General features: G+C 37.5%; 1 protein-coding gene across 2 annotated transcripts in view; it reads right to left on the reverse strand.

The window, feature by feature from the left end:
* Positions 1-18,974, reverse strand: part of LOC135222618 (leukocyte receptor cluster member 8 homolog) — a 93,296-nt gene that overhangs the window by 30,541 nt on the left and 43,781 nt on the right. For both annotated transcript variants that reach the window (XM_064260723.1, XM_064260724.1), the window contains 5 exons: positions 7,557-7,744; positions 7,201-7,416; positions 6,544-6,997; positions 6,143-6,310; positions 262-427 (listed from right to left, as the gene is read on the reverse strand). In XM_064260723.1, coding sequence (XP_064116793.1) covers positions 262-427; positions 6,143-6,310; positions 6,544-6,997; positions 7,201-7,416; positions 7,557-7,744 — 1,192 coding nt within the window. The remainder of the gene's footprint in view (positions 1-261; positions 428-6,142; positions 6,311-6,543; positions 6,998-7,200; positions 7,417-7,556; positions 7,745-18,974) is intronic.

Genomic DNA, 18,974 nt, shown 5'->3' on the forward strand with positions numbered 1-18,974 from the left:
CTATCCCAGTGAGTACACACAGGCACTGGCTCTTTCCATAATAAACTTGTGGGTCAATCACATATACCCAATACCCAACCCTGTTAGGGTTAGTCATATCTCAAAATGACAACCCTACTGAATTTTCTTATGTTTCTTATTGATGGATAGTAAGAATAACAGCATAGGCTGTATGCAATAAATCTTGTTACTTCTCAGTAGGCCAGACCCCGAAAATTTGTTCAAGTTGAGGAGCTACTTAACTCAAAAACAGAAACTTACCTAGGGTATTTTTCGTAAAGATATAATATAATAATCTGTAAGCGATGAACTCGAAAGCATTATCCCCTCCAACCTCTGCGTAGAGCTGTTTCAGTTGACTTTGACACTGATTGAATTCTTCATGATCGCCCTTCTCTAATGCAATTCGTGAATGGGTTTCGTATACCTACCAAAAAAGGGTCATTAAATGGCAACTGATTTTTAGTTCTTTGTTTGAAATAAAAAAAGAATACATATATATCATATTAAAAAAATTTAACTAAGAATCATTAACAAATCATTTGTATCAAAATATTTTGGATCAGCACTAAGCTCTTTGTTATTCATTTAAGTTACGGACAAAGCTATGTGGGAATATAAAGATAAAGGCTGCAGCAAGTATAATAACAACCAATAAGTTTCAATCTTATGAATACATAAAAGGTGTCTTTGCGACATTGAAAGTGTTACATGGGGATACAAGGTCTGCAAATCATTGTAACAAAGGTATTACTAAGCTGAAATTTGGAAACTGGCTAGGTATATGGTGATAGTAAGCCTAGGGTGATTATAAATTAAATGACTTCATTATCATAAACCCATCCATCATATGCAGGATGCATAAAAAAAAAAATAAACAAATTGGTATATCTTGCCACGGAGTAGAGGTACCTCGAGCAATCGATATGTGTTGGGGGAGTGAGAGCTACCCTGTTATGTCAGAAGTAGCATAAAAACACAAGAAACTTTAGTGCACTAAAATCTACTCTTGTTAATAGTACTGGAGAGGGAGACTAAGATATATCTCCAAAAGTAAAAAAATCTGAAGATGCATCTCCAGACCACATCAATGTTGATCACCATTATCCCTTTCTCCAACGCTGTGTGACACTAACAGCCTCATAAAATTCTGCTATCCACATCTTAAATCTCCAACCACTGCCTCCAACCTCCCTGCCCCACCTCTCATTGTCAATCAAAGTATGTCAGGATACTCCAACTCTTCTGGTATCTAGAGTCCAGTTGACACCAAACATACTACTCTCACTGGGGTTGTGTGAAGATTTCCAAGCCATCTAAATATCCACTCTATCATTTTCCCATCTACATACAGAACTTATCTAATTTCCCATTTGGTACAATTTCTAACTACACTGACACCTGATTCCGTATATTCTACTTAAAACTGCGTTAAAGATCACTTAGGAATTCGAAGAACTTGACCAACAATCAACACAAAATAGAGAAGTCTTGTAGATGTCATTATCATTCTTGACAACATGGGCACCATAACATGGGTCCCAATCAAGCAAGGATATAAAGGAGCTGCATGAAAGCCCATGTACCCCTCCACACTATCATACAATGACATAATGAATAGTATAGGAGGATAACCATACCATGGGTAACGGGGAATTGGCAGAAACTCTATAAACATGTACAAACATTAGCACTACAGTAAAAACAAGTACAAAAATTTTAAACTAGACCTTGAAAATGAATAGTTACTGCAGAAAATAATTGAGAAAAGAAACTTCTCAGAATGACAACCATGTGATTGTGATTCAGGCAAAAGAAAAACTGAGCAATAATGAAAACTGCCAATTCTGAAATTTTCCTACAGAACATGACTAATGATAAATTCGTTAACAACCAATAAAATGAAAATCATCATTAACCATCAAACAAGAAACACCAATTTAAGAGTAATAAAAAATTATATTTTTATAATAATAAAAGGTTATATATCTACACTTACCCAGCAATTACTTGGCTATTAGTTTAATTCGTTCAGCAAATAAAATTTTGAAATTCGCAGGTCGAGCTAAAATGTTTTGGGGTAGATGACTTGCCCTGCCCACTTTCAGGGGAAAACGAGGTACAACTTAGCAAAGAGCTTCTTTTTGTTTTTAGGCCCTACGTCCACTGAGAGGGGAGGAGGGTGGGTTCTGGTCATGTAATTACTGGGTAAGTATATTCAAAACCTTTATTGTAAAATATAATTTTTATATAAGTAACTTACCCAGTAATTTGCACATAGCTGATTCCCACATTGCTAGGAGGTGGGACAATGGACATATCTACTCCAAAACATTATTAATTGTAATAATGACTTTGAGAATTGAAAAAATTTGCTAACATGATATAATGTTTGTTGTCTTCTCACCTGATAAGAGAGCTGTGCAGGTAAATACTACTTTTGGTTGGCACTCATTCTATCATGTAGAGGCGGGGAGGTATGGCCTTGATGCACCTACTACTTTAGTGGGTGCCTTTCCAGTGATGTATTAATTCCTATAGCTAACAAAGGATAAAAGATGCCTCTGCCCAACCACCAGTACCAAAAAATACACCAGAATAAAGTCATCAATACCACCAAATGAATCATTAAAAGAATGGTTACCCAACTATTAAAAAGACTGGAAGGTACTCAATATAAATAGTACTCTCATTCCCTTAGAACACACCACCTTATGCAAGGCGAAGAGATGATATGAAGGAATGTTTCCTACGTTTCCTCCCCCAAAACCTCCAATAGGCCTATTGTATTATTATTATTAATAGGGGTTAGTTTTTCCAGACCTCCGAGTCTCAAGTAGACTCTTCTCGGGCTGGTTCTCAGGGATCAATCCTGTAAGAAGAAGACTAAGAGAAGAAGAAGAAGAAGAAGAATAAGAAGAAGAAAAAAGCAAGAAAGGGGGGGGACTTTATTTGAGAAACCCGTCTTATTTAAAAAAATTTATGATTTTATTAATTGAAAAATCCCTGCTTTCAGCAAGAATATTTTTCATTTCCGAACTCCGCAGATAAATAGATCTTTGCTGGGTCCAATTTGGGCACTCAACAAGCAAATGCTGTACTGTCATGGGTGTTTGACATCTGTTACATTTCACTGGGTCAGCATGTGGTGTTGACATCAAGTGACCATGTGAGAATCTTGTGTGTCCTATACGTAGCCTTGCTAGGATCACCTCTTTTGATCTTTCCTCCTGTGAGGATGTCCTCCCTGCATAGACTTCAGTTTTTATGTTTTTAAGTTTATTTGTTGTTGGCACCGAGGCCCATTCTTCTTTCCAATCCTGGTAAATCAATGTTTTAACAGATTTTACCCAGTCTGACACTGGGGCATATGAAATTGTTGGAGGGATAGTGCAGGCTAATTTGGCAGCAGAGTCTGCATATTCATTTCCTTTTATTCCCATGTGTGCTGGGATCCAACATATTTCCATTGATATTCCTGATTGGAGGAGTTGATGAATTTTTATTTGAATTTCCTGTACTATTTGGTTTCCTGGTTTATACTGTCTTATTGCATCTATAGCGCTACGTGAGTCACTGAAAATAACAGAGACACTTGCTTTTGCCTCAGATATCATATCTAGAGCCATCTGTATGGCTGTGACTTCAGCAGTAAATACTGATGATATTGAAGGTAGGCTTTTTTTTAATTAACATATTTTTCGAATATGCAGATGCTCCTACTCCAACATTATTTTTGGAGCCGTCTGTATATACCATAAATTTGTCGCCTTTTCTTCTAATGTGCTCCAAAGCATGTTGGCGGTACATTTCCGTACTTGTCATTTGCTTTTTGAGTAGGTAAGACAGGGAGGTACATATCTTTACTCGATTTAAAATCCATGGTGGTGGCAATTCCATTGGTGGGTGAAAAATTGGATCCATATTATGTATGTTCATTATGTATCTAGCTCTTTTTGGGAAAGAGCTAGTACTATTAACTGCTGTTACTTGATTACAGTTTTGGAAGCAGTAAGCTGCAGGAGGCCTATTGTAAGATACAAGTCAGTGATAAGTTTCTTTTGAACACTAATGAATGGATACTGCTCTTATTTCATGCGCTTTGATTTTGCATAAGGGAAAAAACTCTTTTCCTTATATTGTGATTCCAATATAAGGTCAGAGAAAAAATTTTAATGCATTTTTTGACAGAGGACATGAAGGATTTTGCACTGAACACCAAAGATTGTTCAAGGTCCCATGTATTCCCTTTGTTCTATGTAGGTACTGCTTAAGAGCCCTTACAGGGCAGAGTTTTTTTCTTTTTCATCTGGACACAGCATTTCAGTTAAGCTTGTAATTGTAAATGAGCAAGGTCAGGGTTTAGACAGAGCCTTGTTCTTTGCCAATAGCCCTAGGGAAAAAGAACATACTGCATTTCTGTGGGAGAGTCCAATTTTTCTATCCAGAGCACGAATCTCACTGACTTTTTGCGGTTGCTAAGGCTACTAAGAATAGTGTCTTCCTAGCAGGTCTCTTCAGGGAGATCGACTGCATGGGTTCGAAATGGGAACTAGGTAACCATTTGAGAACAGTATCTAAGTGCTAAGATACTAAAGGAGTCTCCTCATGATTGTCAGTATCCAAAGATTTGATGAGGTCTAACAAATCCTGGTTCATGGACAAATCTGTTCCTCTTTGATGGAATACAGAGCTTAACATGGTTCTGTAGCCTTTAATATTAGAAGTGGAAAGATTTCTATTTGTTCTGAGATACAGCAGAAAGTCAGCTACATCTATTATAAAGGTCTAAGTAGAGGAGAATTACTACTTCTGCACCATGCTCTGAAGATAATCCACTTTGATTGATAAGCTTTATCTAAGAATTGTCCCTTACACTTGGCAATAGTACCTGAAGCTACTTTTGAAAAGTCCTTTTCTGAGCAATCTCCTGACTCTGTAACCTGTCAGTGAGAGAATACAGGTCTTAAAGGGACTGCCTGAAATCCAGTTGTTTGTGAAGCTGTTGTTTTTGTGGAAGTAACCTCAGAAAATTTGACAATAGTTCCAGTTGGTCTGGGAACCACTCTTGCTGGCCAAAAGGGTGCTATCAAGATCATTGAGATATTTGTGCGAGTCCAGAATTTGTCCAGTACCTGTCTGATCATACTGAGGATAAAGCATAACGTGCTTTGTCTGTTCAATCCTGCAACATGGCCTCTGTTGCCCATGCTAGAGGATCTGGCACCAAGGAGCAGTACAATTGGAGACTATGGAGCTTGGTAAAGGAGGGGATGGGAAAAGTTAAAGGTGTCACTATTAGCCAAAAGTTTTACAGTTCTAACGACTGCCTTCCTCCTTTTCTTGCCCCTGGCCAATTTCTTTAAGTGAAAGTCTAGTCTTTCATTTTCTAACATCCCAATCAGCACACTTTTGACATCTTGAATCAACAGAGCAAGTTTGCCCCCTTGCATGCAACACACTTTGTATGCAAGTCAGGATCCTTTAGTCATATGAGTTGAATACCAAAAACTAGATGCAATGGAGTCAGACATCTTGAGTGTAATGCAACCTGCTTATTTCAAAATCTTAAACTGCTGAATGAGTGAAACTAATAGCTATGTAATTACTAGGCAAGTTACTTATACATATATAAAAAATATATTCACAGCAACATTAGCTGGCAAGGGGCAATATAGGCGTGAAGGAAGAAAACTTTTAATTAAAAGCCCTCATAACTTCAGGTCAAAACACTTTCAGTATCAAGATTGAGAGTATAATTAAAAAAAGAATGGATGAAAATAAATGGGACAAACAAATCACACATCTGGGAGTGTTTCTGAATGTAATGGAGCTGCAATAAAGACTTGTACATTGGCCAATATTGAGGAAGTGGTTTGGGCAAGCAGAGTGGGGTCTATTTATTTCAGTATATAACATTTCTGCAACTAGTGGCCAAAAATAAGGCTATTTATTGATTAATGGCTTCAAAATGAACAACACTGAATGATACTAGAACCAAAAGATTCAAAGAAAGGAAGACTAAAATTTACACTACCCTAATGTTATCATTTCACAATATTCTTGATAATATTCATTTCCTCTTACAATGTCATACAGTACATACTTTAGAAGTACATAATTGTTTTTGGTGATATCTTACCTGTACAGTAAATGCATCTCTAATCCCTTGAACTGTTAGATCCTGTCGTAAGGACTTCAACTGATTACAAGCATAGAAATAATCCTGGTTTCGGACCCATTGGCGTTTGATGTGCTCTAAAGACTTCTTCAAGGTATCTACAGTTCTTACGGTGTCTGGATCTGGAGCCTTGAAACAAAATATATGTGAAAATCTTTTAATAACAACATAAGAAAAGATAAGATGAAAAACTAGTTAATGAAAAATCTGTTTAAAAGTCAATTATATACTAAACTATAGAGAATCAACAAGGATAACATATGCAAATTAAGCAAACTGTGGTGCTTGGATACCTGTATAAAGAAGTTACAGAAAAATAATTTCTTCTCAACCAACAAAAGAAAGAAAACACAGTTTCCTACCGAAGTTAGACGCAGATATTCTTTCTCAAGTGCAGTTGATGTTCCAACTATATGAATGGATGTCCAATCAATATCATCACCATCAAGAGTGAAAGCAGCACTGACAGCATCTGCAATATGTAACTGCTTTTTCTTCTTTGTGCCAAAAGCATTCTTAGCACCACCTAAAGAATTCCTGGGTCCACCAAATGAACTCTTTGGACCACCAAACCCTTCTGATCTTTGCTGAACACTATCATCCTGTTGCAATTCCAAGCCCCTTCCTCGGCCCCTCCCTCGGCCACGGCCTCTTCCAGCAGAAAATTTGCCTCCTCTTTCAGCTGCCTGTGGCTTCTTTGGAGCACCCACAGCACTGAAACGAGCTGCCCGTTTCTCTAAACGCTCAGTGGTACGTAGATCAGCATCAAGGTGCATGAGGCCATGTTCCGAGTAAAAGTGGCAGTCAGGATCAGCCCTAAAATATTAAGTATAGGTAATGTAGTATATGAATGTAGTATATGAATTTTATAACGTAACAGTTCAAATTTCAAAAAATCAGTTACCATTTATATTCTAACCAGATAATGCACCAAAGCATATGATTACAATTTGCTTAAAAAAAAAAAAAAAAAAAGACTGCACAAAGGTATTACAATTGTATATATTTTTTAAACTTACTTAGGTTTTTTAATCTTCTTTGCAAATCCTTTATCTTTCATGGATACAGGACTTCGACTTCTCTTTTTGGTGTCTAATTTTATAAAACCATCAGCAGATTCATCCATTTCCTCTGATGAAGACTGTTCTCGCCTGTTGTCGCGCTTTCCACGTCGATAAGGCGGTGATCGAGACCGGGAACGTGGAGGAGATTCTATGTCAGATCTACTATAACCTCTAGTTGGAGAAAAGTTAAAAATACATAACATTACTGATGGCAATAAGAAGTGTTTTTAAATGGCAAATGTAGGATATTCTTTTGAAAGGAAATTTACAATTGAGAGGGGAAAAGTAATATGGAAGTTCAATGGAATTACCTCACAACACGATTCTGTCCATAAGACGGTACATCTGGTTTTTTATTCAGCCCCTTCTTGTCATGTTTCATTGGAGTAGCACTAGGGGTAAAACTGGTGTCATTTGTTGAATTCCAGTTACTCTTATTTTGGGATCCTGAGGTATCAGACTGACTGAAAACATTTGGCAGAGGCTCATCATCCCAGTTCTGGAAAAAAAAAAATTACATGACAATAGAACACCTCGATTAAAGGCAATTAACAAGTAGATATTATATTTTTCCAAAAAAAAAAAAAAAAAAAAAAAAAAAAAAAAAAAAAAAAAATCAGTACCGAAAAAAAAAAAAACCTAAGACAGAAAAAAGCAATTACAGTTATGAAATGGAGGGCTGCATCAATGCTTTTACTTTCACGTTTCAAAAACAAGAACCATATCACTTCTAACACACACACACACACAAAAAGTAAAATCACTTCTAACTCACATACACACACACAAAAAGTACAAGTAAATGCCACAAACACTTGAGTAACTTTCTTACCTTCAATGAAAATAAAGCTAGAATTTTGCTTTACTGAAGTTTTGTATATTCAAATGGGTGCCATTGTGGGAGCAAACATAACTACACATTAATATACATACCAAGATTTCTGGTTTAGAATACAGTAGGCTTTTCTTGTACACTTGTATATGAGTACAACCAACTATAACAATACAATATTATTACACTGGCACCTTTACGACTTTTAGTTTTTACTTGGATACACATAAGTCCTGAAAACAGTCGTATGTGCCGTAAATGCTGAAACAAATGGGGCATATATTTGCCTGTCTATCCTTGCAAATGTGGCTTCCTTTATTCATGGGTAACTAACCCAACAAGCCACACAGCTCCTTTCTAACACTAACTTGAACATTTAGCATGTGTTTTGCCTCGATAGAGAGATTTGTCTGCCCAAGGAAGAGACCATTTCACATCAATATGAACTTCTATACCAAGCATAATTCACTTCACAGCATCTTGGTTGAGCTAAACTAATGCAGGAGTATCTTTGTTGAGGTATTCTTTGGGTTTTATATTACTGTTACACCTTCACTTCACGTGAATAAACCTGTAATCAATTTTTGTTAAAATTTTTGTTAAACAATGATTGCAAAGTTTTTGTTAAATTTTTGTTAAACAATGAATGTCCTATTCACTCTTATGAAGAGTATTTTACTTCAAGGCCCAATGAAGTTATTTCAAAGATATTTACTTGGGTAAACTCATTGACAAAACCTTCATATAAAAAATGGTTCTTTTCTGTAAGAATAAATTATCAACTTATAAAGCTGTAGTTGTAAGGTCACAATGAAAAACATCACAACCTATAAAATATAATTTTTCTCCATAATACTGTATACTGTATATTTCCGTGTACAAGAAAACCTTTAGATAAGAAAAGGCAAAAACAAAAATTATGACAAATTTTCACGAATTTATCTCATATCTGTATTATAAGACGCCTGGTAAAATACAAAACAATTTGTACATAGGCTAGCTTTTAGTTAACCCTCTTATGCGGATTGGACGTATTAAACGTCGACATAAATTGTCTCCCGGGTGCCGATTGGACGTATTAAACATCCGACATAAAAAAGTTTTTTTAAAAATTCGTGGAAAAATACTTATAGGCCTACCAGTCGAAAACTTTTGAATCACGCGCCTTGGGGGATGCTGGGAGCTTACGCATCAAGGCGTTGTTTTGTTTACAATTGATACGCAGGCGCGCAAGTGCGAATTTCTTTCTGATCACACTAAAAAGTATCAGTGACACATCTCGGAAATTATTTTGTCACTGACATAATTTTTGCACCATTTTAAATTAGCCGTTACATGGAGTATTATATATGAAAATGTGTGCAATTTCATGTAGAATACAACAAAAAATACTCATGATTGTAGCTTTTATCAGTTTTGAAATATTTTCATATAAATAATGATAAGTGCCAAAATTTCAACCTTCGGTCAACTTTGACTCTACCAAAATGGTCGAAAAATGCAATTGTAAGCTAAAACTCTTATATTCTAGTAATATTCCATCATTTACCTTCATTTTGCAACAAATTGGAAGTCTCTAACCCAATATTTAGATTTATGGTGAATTTATGAAAAAAACTTTTTCCTTACGTCCGCGCGGTAACTCTTCTGATAAATTTTTTTGTGCGATTGTCGTAATGTTTGCACCATTTTAAATTTGCCGTTACATAAAGTTTTATATATGAAAATGTGCGCAATTTCATGCTCAATACAACTCAAAAAACCCATGGTTGTAGCTTTTATCAGTTTTGAAATATTTTCATATAAATAACGATAAGTGCAAAAATTTCAACCGTCGGTCAACTTTGACTCTACCGAAATGGTTGAAAAACACAAATGTAAGCTAAAATTCTTATATTCTAGTAATATTCAATCATTTACCTTCATTTTGCAACAAATTGGAAGTCTCTAGCACAATATTTTGATTTATGGTGAATTTATGAAAAAAAAAAAAAAAAATTTCCTTACGTCCGCGCGGTAACTCTTCCCCAAAAAATCAGAAATTTTTTCGTGCAATTGTCGTAATGTTTACACCATTTTAAATTAGCCGTCATATAAGTTTTATATATGAAAATGTGCACAATTTCCTGTAGAATACAACGAAAAATTACTGAAGGTTGAAGCTTTTCTCATTTTCGAAATATTTGCATATGAATCACGATAAATAGAAAAAAAACCACGTTCGGTCAACTTTGACTACCAAAATAGTTAAAAAAACGCAATTGTAAGCTAAAACTCTTACAGTCTAGTAATATTCAGACATTTATCTTCATTTTGAAACAAATTCGAAGTCTCTAGCACAATATTTAGATTTATGGTGAATTTAAAAAAAAAAAACTTTGATTCCCTACGGGCGCGGATTCTCCGCCGCAAATCTCCGAAATACGTACAAAGCATTATCGTTATATTTGCTCTGTTTCATATTAGGCGTTTCATAGTTTTATATATGAAAATGTGTGCAATTTCATGTAGAATACAACGAAAAATAATTGAAGGTTGTAGCTTTTCTACTTTTTGAAATATTTGCACATAAAAAAAATATTAAAACATTCGACATTCGGTCAACTTCAACTCGTTTGAAATGGTCAAAAACTGCAATTGTAAGCCAAAACTCTTACAGTATAGTAATATTCAATCATTTATCTTCATTTTGAAACAAATTGGAAGTCTCTAGAACAACATTTAGATTTATGGTGAATTTTTGAAAAAAAAAACATTTTTTTACGTCCGCAGGTAACGAATTCATGCATCATTTTGTGATAATATTTTATCTGTGTTGCTTTGATAGTTTTACAATGTGTTATATACCAAAATGATCGCAATTTATTGTACAATACAACGGAAAAAAATTAACTCGTTAGCTTAACTGTTTTGCTGACAGCGCGATTTGAATACAATTATATATGAAATTTTGTTTTCGCGCTATCATATATCGCATTATTTATATATGATAATGATATTTTTTTTCATTTCTGATGGTTGCATACTAAACTTAGGGCAATGACAAAAAAAGGAGCCAAAAATGAACTCTTAATTTTGACAAAAATATTTTTATTATACCCCTTCAGCGTAAGAGGGTTAATGTATATACTCATGTATCGTGTGACTTTTGAAGACTTAATTTTGAAGCTAATTTTAAGGGGTTGCATCATAAACGAGATATAAAATTAGCGTATGTAATACTACTCACAATATTAGTATCAAAACATAAAATGCAAACAAAACAAATATGCATCTTTTCCATGCATCTTTAGTTATGCTTTACTTCAATGTATCCAATAATATTCTATGTACAGTATTCTTATGTGAATTTTAGAATTTAAAAGTCATGTGAATTTTAGAATTTAAAAGTCATGTGAATTTTAGAATTTAAAAGTCATCTTAAACTCAAGATATAAAGTAAGTGCTACGAAATATATAAAAAATGGAATTACAGTGGACCTCCCGTATTCGCGTTGTCAACATTCGCAGATTTCTCTGTGGACCATATCTAGCCATTATCTGCGTGAAATTTGCGGTATTTTTCTATGAGAAATATCCACACACAGCTGTATTTTTATATAAATTTCATGATTAAATGCACTTTTGTGAGAAAAAAAGCACTTTTGTGGGGAAAAAAAAAAAAAAAAAAAAATTTGTAATGGGGTTTTCTTCAGTTATCACTAACAAAATAGGCAGTTTTAAGTGTTTCTGGAGGGGGTTCCAAGTATTCGTGGATTCTAGCTATTCTGGGGGGGGGAGTCCCTTTCAGGATGGGAGGTTTTTTCTCTTCCTGGGGGGAAGGCATACTATTTGTTTATATTCAGGCTCTACAGTTATCAGCCCTGGTTCTTGCCTTGACATCAGCAGGCGGCGTGTTCCACTCTGCCAGAGTTGCCTATTCACTCATTTTTGGCATGTTCGTTGGTGCTGCGACGATACTTTGGAACCCAGTCAGTCCTGACGGCAGTGTGTTCCTTTCAAGCCTCAGAGGCCCTTCTACATGGTGGCTGGTGAAGTTTAAGTCGTCATGTAGGGGTACCAATCTTAACGAGACAACTCCGGGTGGCTTAGTCTGCTTCTGTGGCGTCTCATCTCCCTGTGATGGTTCATCATCCAACATTGTTCACCTTGGTTCTCCTATTTGTCATATGAAATAAGCTTGTTAATTACAATTCTGTTTGCATATGATTAATCTGCTGTTACATACAATATTTTCTCTTTTGTAAGAGTAGTCTGCTGTGTGACGTCATGGCTAGTTCTCATGTCGACACAGTTTCGATCATCTCTGCATTTCAAGAGAAGTGCGAACTGTCTTCCACTACCTTAGGAGTTGGAACGTCCTCTACGCCTCCTTCAGTGCTCTCCCTCATTCAGAACTGGGATTTGTTTTGTGTCGTGAGCTTCTCTTCAAGGTTCTAAATCTCAATAGCTCCAAGTGCATGATTTCCTCGGATTTGGTCAATTGGAGAGGTAACGGTCGTCTCCAATATTAGGTCTGAAATAATCCTGAACTAATACGTTCTCCCTTGTTTCTTCAGACACTTGGATGGAGGGAACAACCAACCTTTGTCTGTTCGTGGCTTAGTAACTTGTCCAAGTTCTAAGATTTCTTCAAAATCATACTCTCTTACGGATGCTTGCTATACTCGGTTTTCTTTGGAACTCTAATCTGACAATTCTCTCCTGATAAGTAGCCATGAAGATTTTACAATGTCCCAGCCAAAGTTGATGTATTGCCAGAAATGCAATTTTTTCCGCCCAGATAAGAGCCAAACATTTTCCATTAACTTTGAGGACCTGCTGCTAGCTTAGTGTTTAATATTTTTTTTTTCTTTTTTTTTTGTGCAAATAGATAAATATCCATACTATTCAATATTCTAATCAAAATGAGTTCGAAATCATAAACTCAAAAAATACAGCTACGTACGCCAAAAATACGAAATAAAAAACTAGACATGAAATATGTAAAAAGAGTTCAAATTTCTGATAGGGAATAACCAATGAAAATCTTAACTTTAATAAAAAAATATTATTGGGGAGACGAAACAAATTGTTTCAAAGGTCAGAATGGTAACTTAATATTTACCTCTATACACATAGGTTACTTGGGCCAGCTTTTTCCAGAATTTCTGTGGAGCTTATTATTTGTTATTTTTAATTGAAATTTGGTACAGTTGTCAAAAAATATGTATAAATTACAGGCAGTCCCCAGGTTATGACGCGGGTTCCATTCTTGAGACACGTTATAAGCCGGAACATCGTCAAAAATACTAAGAAAACCTTAGTTTTAATGCTTTGGGTGCATTAAAAACTAAACTATGTTAACTGCATTCTTATTGCATTTTCCATCAAAATAACCTTCAAATATTAATTATTTTGCATTTTTGGAGTCATATTTCTTCTTCCTTCAAAATTGCCGAAATATCACAATGACAAAAAATGTTCATAGAATTAAGCTGCACAGACAAACTGGCGATCTTTCTCTCTCTCGTCTTATACAGCGTAAACGCAAGTATTGTTCAGTACCTTGGCTTTTATCTTTATAAATTTACCTTTGTCCTATCTTTCTTTCTTAAAAACATACAAAGCATTGTACTGTAGCTACCAGTCAGGCAGCAGATAGGTAAAACTGTTGGCAACAGTACTTCCTACCCATCCAGACAATACCATGTAATGACCTTATGTGCATGATGAAGTTAAAATAGTTAGTTAAAAGCATTTTAGTTTAGTACAGTATAAATACAGAACTGTATACATAGAAAAAAAAATATAAATGAAAAGTTTATTTCAGTAACAGTACTTGGCAAGCGGAGGAACAATAACTATCCTAAATCGTGAACGAACTTACTTATTTTAACTAAAAAGGCTTACCCTCTTCTATATCCATTTACCAAGATGGGAGGATTATAAATTTAGATTGGGGTTCTTTAATTAGGTTACGGTTCTCTTTTAGTTAGGAAGGAAACACTATAGATTTACGGTCAGGAATTAAGTTTAGGTGGTAAGGGTAAGTTAAGTTTAAGTTAGATATACTTCTGTTGAAAGGTCTCAGACTACTGTAATATCAAGAGATTAGGTTTAGTTAATATTAAGTTAGTACTCTACATTAGGTAAAGAGGATCCATTTTTGGAAAATTTTGGTGAGAAGAAAAATTAAGTTTTCATTCTGCAGTAGTGTTCCCCTTCCCCCATGACCAGTTTCATTGAATAACCTCCAAATCTGCCCTATCATTCTACACCAATTGTATAAATATCAAGGAGTTACAAGGATTAAGATGTCTCAAAGACTTGTTAGTCAATCCGAGAAGGGACTGTGCTCACTTATCTCTAGGAACAGGTTTTACTGTTCATTCACAGTGCCCTTATGATTTTGTCTAGCTTTCTTTTAAACTCTTCCACAATGGAGAGAGAGAGAGAGAGAGAGAGAGAGAGAGAGAGTTTCTCCAGTTACCAAGAAACCAAGGCATTCTTCTAGGTGGTCCTTCAATCGTAGTTACTGACCAAACAAGTTTTATTTAGGATAATCATGCAAATAGTATATTAATTATGAAAAGGCTGCATTATGGGAGTGTTGGTCAATAAATTCAAATTTATTACACAAATAAAAATTATGATTTAATAAAATGCTTGAAAATGATATTGTTAGAATACAATAAAGTTTTGTACATACTTACCCGGCAGATATATACTTAGCTTATGTCTCTGACGTCCGACAGAAATTCGAATTTCGCGGCACACGCTGCAGGTAGGTCAGGTGATCTACCCCCCCTGCCACTGGGTGGCAGGAATAGGAACCATTCCCGTTCTAGAACCAGATTTTCTCTTCCACCTGTCTCCTGAGGGGAGGCTGGGTGGGCCATTCATCGTATATATCTGCCGGGTAAGTATGTACAAAACTTTATTGTATTCTAACAATATCATTTTTGTACATGCAACTTCCCCGGCAGATATATACTTAGCTGATTGACACCCTTGGTGGTGGGTAAGAGACAACTATTTACTGAATGGACAGGTAAACAACATACGTTGTAGGTAATAAAAAAAAATAAATAAAACCTTGGTTCCTACTTGTTCAGGCGGAAGATTCCATGGCTAATGCCTAGGAATCTGCTTCGCCTCAAGAGCCTCAGCGAGGATGTGACCTATGGCTAAGAGTTCTTGTGGGTCTGTCGATGGGGTCTTATCCATTTACTCGACAGAGCCTCTTACATGACAATATGCCTATGCCTAGTGGCATAATTAAGGAGCACAACACCGATCCCGATCACCTGATCCTAACCCGAGGGTTAGTGCTTAAGTTGAAAAGAGTTATCCCCAAACTCCTTTCAAACAACCCAAAGAAAAAACACGTTAAATAAAATTTAACTCACTAGTTAAGGATCAGTATCGGCTCCCTATCCCAGCAATGTATCCGCAGACACGTATCAACCAAGAGAGAAGGATCTCTCGTAGGTTATCTTGACATCCTTCGGATATGGGAAGTCAACACAGAGTTGCATCTCCCGTATGTGACAGCTAATATGTCCTTATGACATACTGTTAAGGAAAGAACAAGAATTCAGAAAAGCTCGCACTTCATGCGCTTTTAATTCTCAGCTGTTTGAAGGAATCATCAATGCACTTGTCAAGTGCTTAGGAGATCACATTGTCTCAAAGAAGGCCAGGGCATTCTTTGATATAGATCTCTTCTGGGTGAAGCCTGGAGCCTGGCTAGCGCTTCGTGCCTGGCAGGCACCTAGCGCCTGTCTAGCGCCTCGCGCCTGGCTGGAGCCTTGCGCCTGAATGGCGCCTAGAGCCTGGCTGGAGCCTCGCGCCTGGATGGCGCCTCGCGCCTGGCTGGCGCCTGATTGGCTCCTCCCTCCTGGCTAGCGCCTGGCGCCTGGCTGGAGCCTTGCGTCTGGCTGGCGCCTTGCGCCTGGAGCTTGGCAGAAGACTTCATGATTACTGTCTATGAGTCTGCATGCCTCAAGAGTTTCAGCGAGGTAGGGACCTATGACTGAAAAACCCTTCTGGATCATGTCAATGGGGGCTAGCCCGCTTACACGACAGAGCCTTCTCGGATCGTGCCAATGGGGGCTGACCCACTTACATGGCAGAGCCTTACCTGTATCATATCAATGGGGACTAGCCCTCTTACATGACAGAGCTTTAGGTTTCTCTTTACTGGAAGGAGCCTTGCGCCTGGATGGATCCTCAATCCTGACTGGAGCCTAGCCTTGAAGGAGCCTGGCACCTGGATGGCGCCTGGCTTGGCTCCTCCACACTTGCTGGAGCTTCGAGCTTGGAAGAGTCTCTAGGCTGTCTGGCGATGTCCACATCGGACACTCTTATATCTGTCCGATATGTTCGCCTCTGGCGCAATGCGCCAGGCTGGAGGCCCGCTCCTTCTCAGTATCCAACCATGACAGAGTTCCTTGGAACTGTCCGCCTCTGGCGTTTTTCGCCTGTATTGGCATTTGGCGCCTGGCTGGCGCTACATTGTCCGAGAGTCCTGAACAACCACATAGTCTATCAGGAGACTGGAGAAGGGAGGAAGAAATTCTTCCCCTTTGATCTTTTGGCCCCTGGCAAGGGGAGGTGATTGTAGTCAGCTACATCCAGTAGACGACAGGATATCTAACAATACGAGAGAGAAGAGTCTTCCTCCGAGGAGGATCCTTCGTGAATACTTCCTTTGCTAACGAGATACCTTCTTACATGTTGATGAGGTTCCTCGTTGCAGAATCTTCCCTATCCTTGCCCGAAGGAAGGGAAGGAGTCTGGAAGTCGAAGGAGACTCCGAGCTGAAATTGGGCGGAACCCTGATTTCTAGCTCTTATTGTATCCTTCTGAATACCTTCTGGGAAGCATTTCGAGCCCTCATCGCACCCCGAAGACTCTGTAGGCAAACGTTTAAACCATCTCTTCTTCTGTAGATGAAAAAGTAAGTACCCTGCCTGGGCAACGAAACTTCTATCTGAAAGCGTTGCGTCAGGAATAGAGGGTTTTAGTTCTTTTGCCAGACATACTATGCTGGCAAGAACCCATTGCCGAGTCTCCATTGAATCTGATGCGAGATTCCAATGCACAAAAAATTCACTTGTCTTCTTGGTCGTTTAGGGCTAAGAGAAACAAAGAATTCCTTCATAAACTTTCTCAAAGAAGTTTGATGAGGAGCAGTTCCATTTTGTCGGAACACGGAATCTGTGGCCACAAAAAAGATCCCATTCGAAGTACATGATATCCTACTCTTTGTCGTATTGCGGTATCGTATAAGATCCCGAAGATCTTAATCTTCTGTTATCTCTAATTCCCCTTGTAGAGACAGAGTATAACCTTTTACTGCGTTCTTTGATAGCAGATATATACCTAGGTGATTCTTCCCTCTGAAAGTGAAGAAAGAACCTCGCTATGTGGTTCACAGAGGTATCGGAAGAGGACAGTTTCCTCATTCCATCTAGCACGATCTGCAGCAATTCTATGTCTTAGCCATGACTATTGTCATTTACCTTGAAAAATCCTCTCATTCATGTCCACTTCTGGTCAGTCTGCACGTGGAAAGACTCAGAGTGGAGAGGTTTTTCAGGTCTATTTATAATAGATTCTGATAGAATATCCAGATACTCTTGGAAAAGCCTTACGAAACATGCTGTGAGAAGAACGTGACTTCTGTGAATCCAACCTCTCTAAGGCCAAAATGAGGCATTCATCCTCTCTTCCTTTGACGCCCATTTATCTTAATATCTGTTAAGAATTTATAACTAGGGGAAAAAAGACTAAAGTTTATTCCCCTTCTTTAAATTAAAGATGTCGTATATTGCTACCTCTCTTGGTTCGAGGAAAGGAAGCAGTCTATAGGAAGCCTGTTCGTCTTCTACCTTGCGAAGAGATCTATGAAGAAGACTTTCCGCAGGTTCTCAAAACTCTTTTCAATAAATGTTAGACATACGTTAACAGTTATTATCTTCGATCGAGAAGGTTCTCACGGACATGCAAAATCTTGCATCGAACCTTTAAGGATCGTTACGTTCCGTGTCTGTTCCCAAATAGGTTCTCTTTTGTTAACGCGAACAGGGGCGAAAAAAGAGATTCTCGATGCTCTTTGCGATATGAGAGAGTTGTGGAATTGGCTTAAGTGATTAAAATGAATCATTTCATCATTCCTTGTAAGCGACCCCTTTCCGATTAAATGGGTAACGAAATCAGGAACGAATCTTGCCGTTACCGAGCCTCCGAGAGGCTACTGGTTTGTTTGTTTGTTTGTATGGTGTTTTTACGTGACTTCCGAACCACGTCGAGAGTGAACTTCTATCACCAGAAATCCACATCTCTCACTCCTCAATGGAATGGCCGAGAATCGAACCCGCGACCACCGAGGTGAGAAGCAAACACCAAACCAACCACTACTGGACTCTTAGGTTAATAACTCGCTAAAACGAGAAAATATCTTGGATGGTACTTCTGGCGCATTGCGCCAGGCTGGCGCTTCTGACGCTTCCTTCTAGTTCTTTTAAGGTTATGTGCCAGAACATCTGTGCCCTTATGGTACCCGACATCCTTCACGTGTTAATTCCGTTCTTAGTAGGAAAAAAACTTTTATATACGTAGTATAGTCCATTCAGGGAAACAACTTCTGCCACTAAGAGAATGTTTCCCATCCGACTCACCCATCTTCTCTTGAGCAATATCCGATTCTAAAAAGGTTGTGTGCGTTTCTCGAAAGGATGAGAGAATTATATTATATCGTGCTCTGCCGTATTAGAATCCTTTATAATACTGTCACATTGTGATAAACAGCATTAATCTAGGAAACCTTTGTAAGGATACTAGGAATTCTGTAGTTAACCTCGGTATGTGCATAAGACTTGACCATACCGTAGTCTTAAAGTGAATTCTC

Source organism: Macrobrachium nipponense, chromosome 8 (assembly GCF_015104395.2).
Source record: "Macrobrachium nipponense isolate FS-2020 chromosome 8, ASM1510439v2, whole genome shotgun sequence".
Classification (NCBI taxonomy): Eukaryota; Metazoa; Arthropoda; class Malacostraca; order Decapoda; family Palaemonidae; genus Macrobrachium; species Macrobrachium nipponense.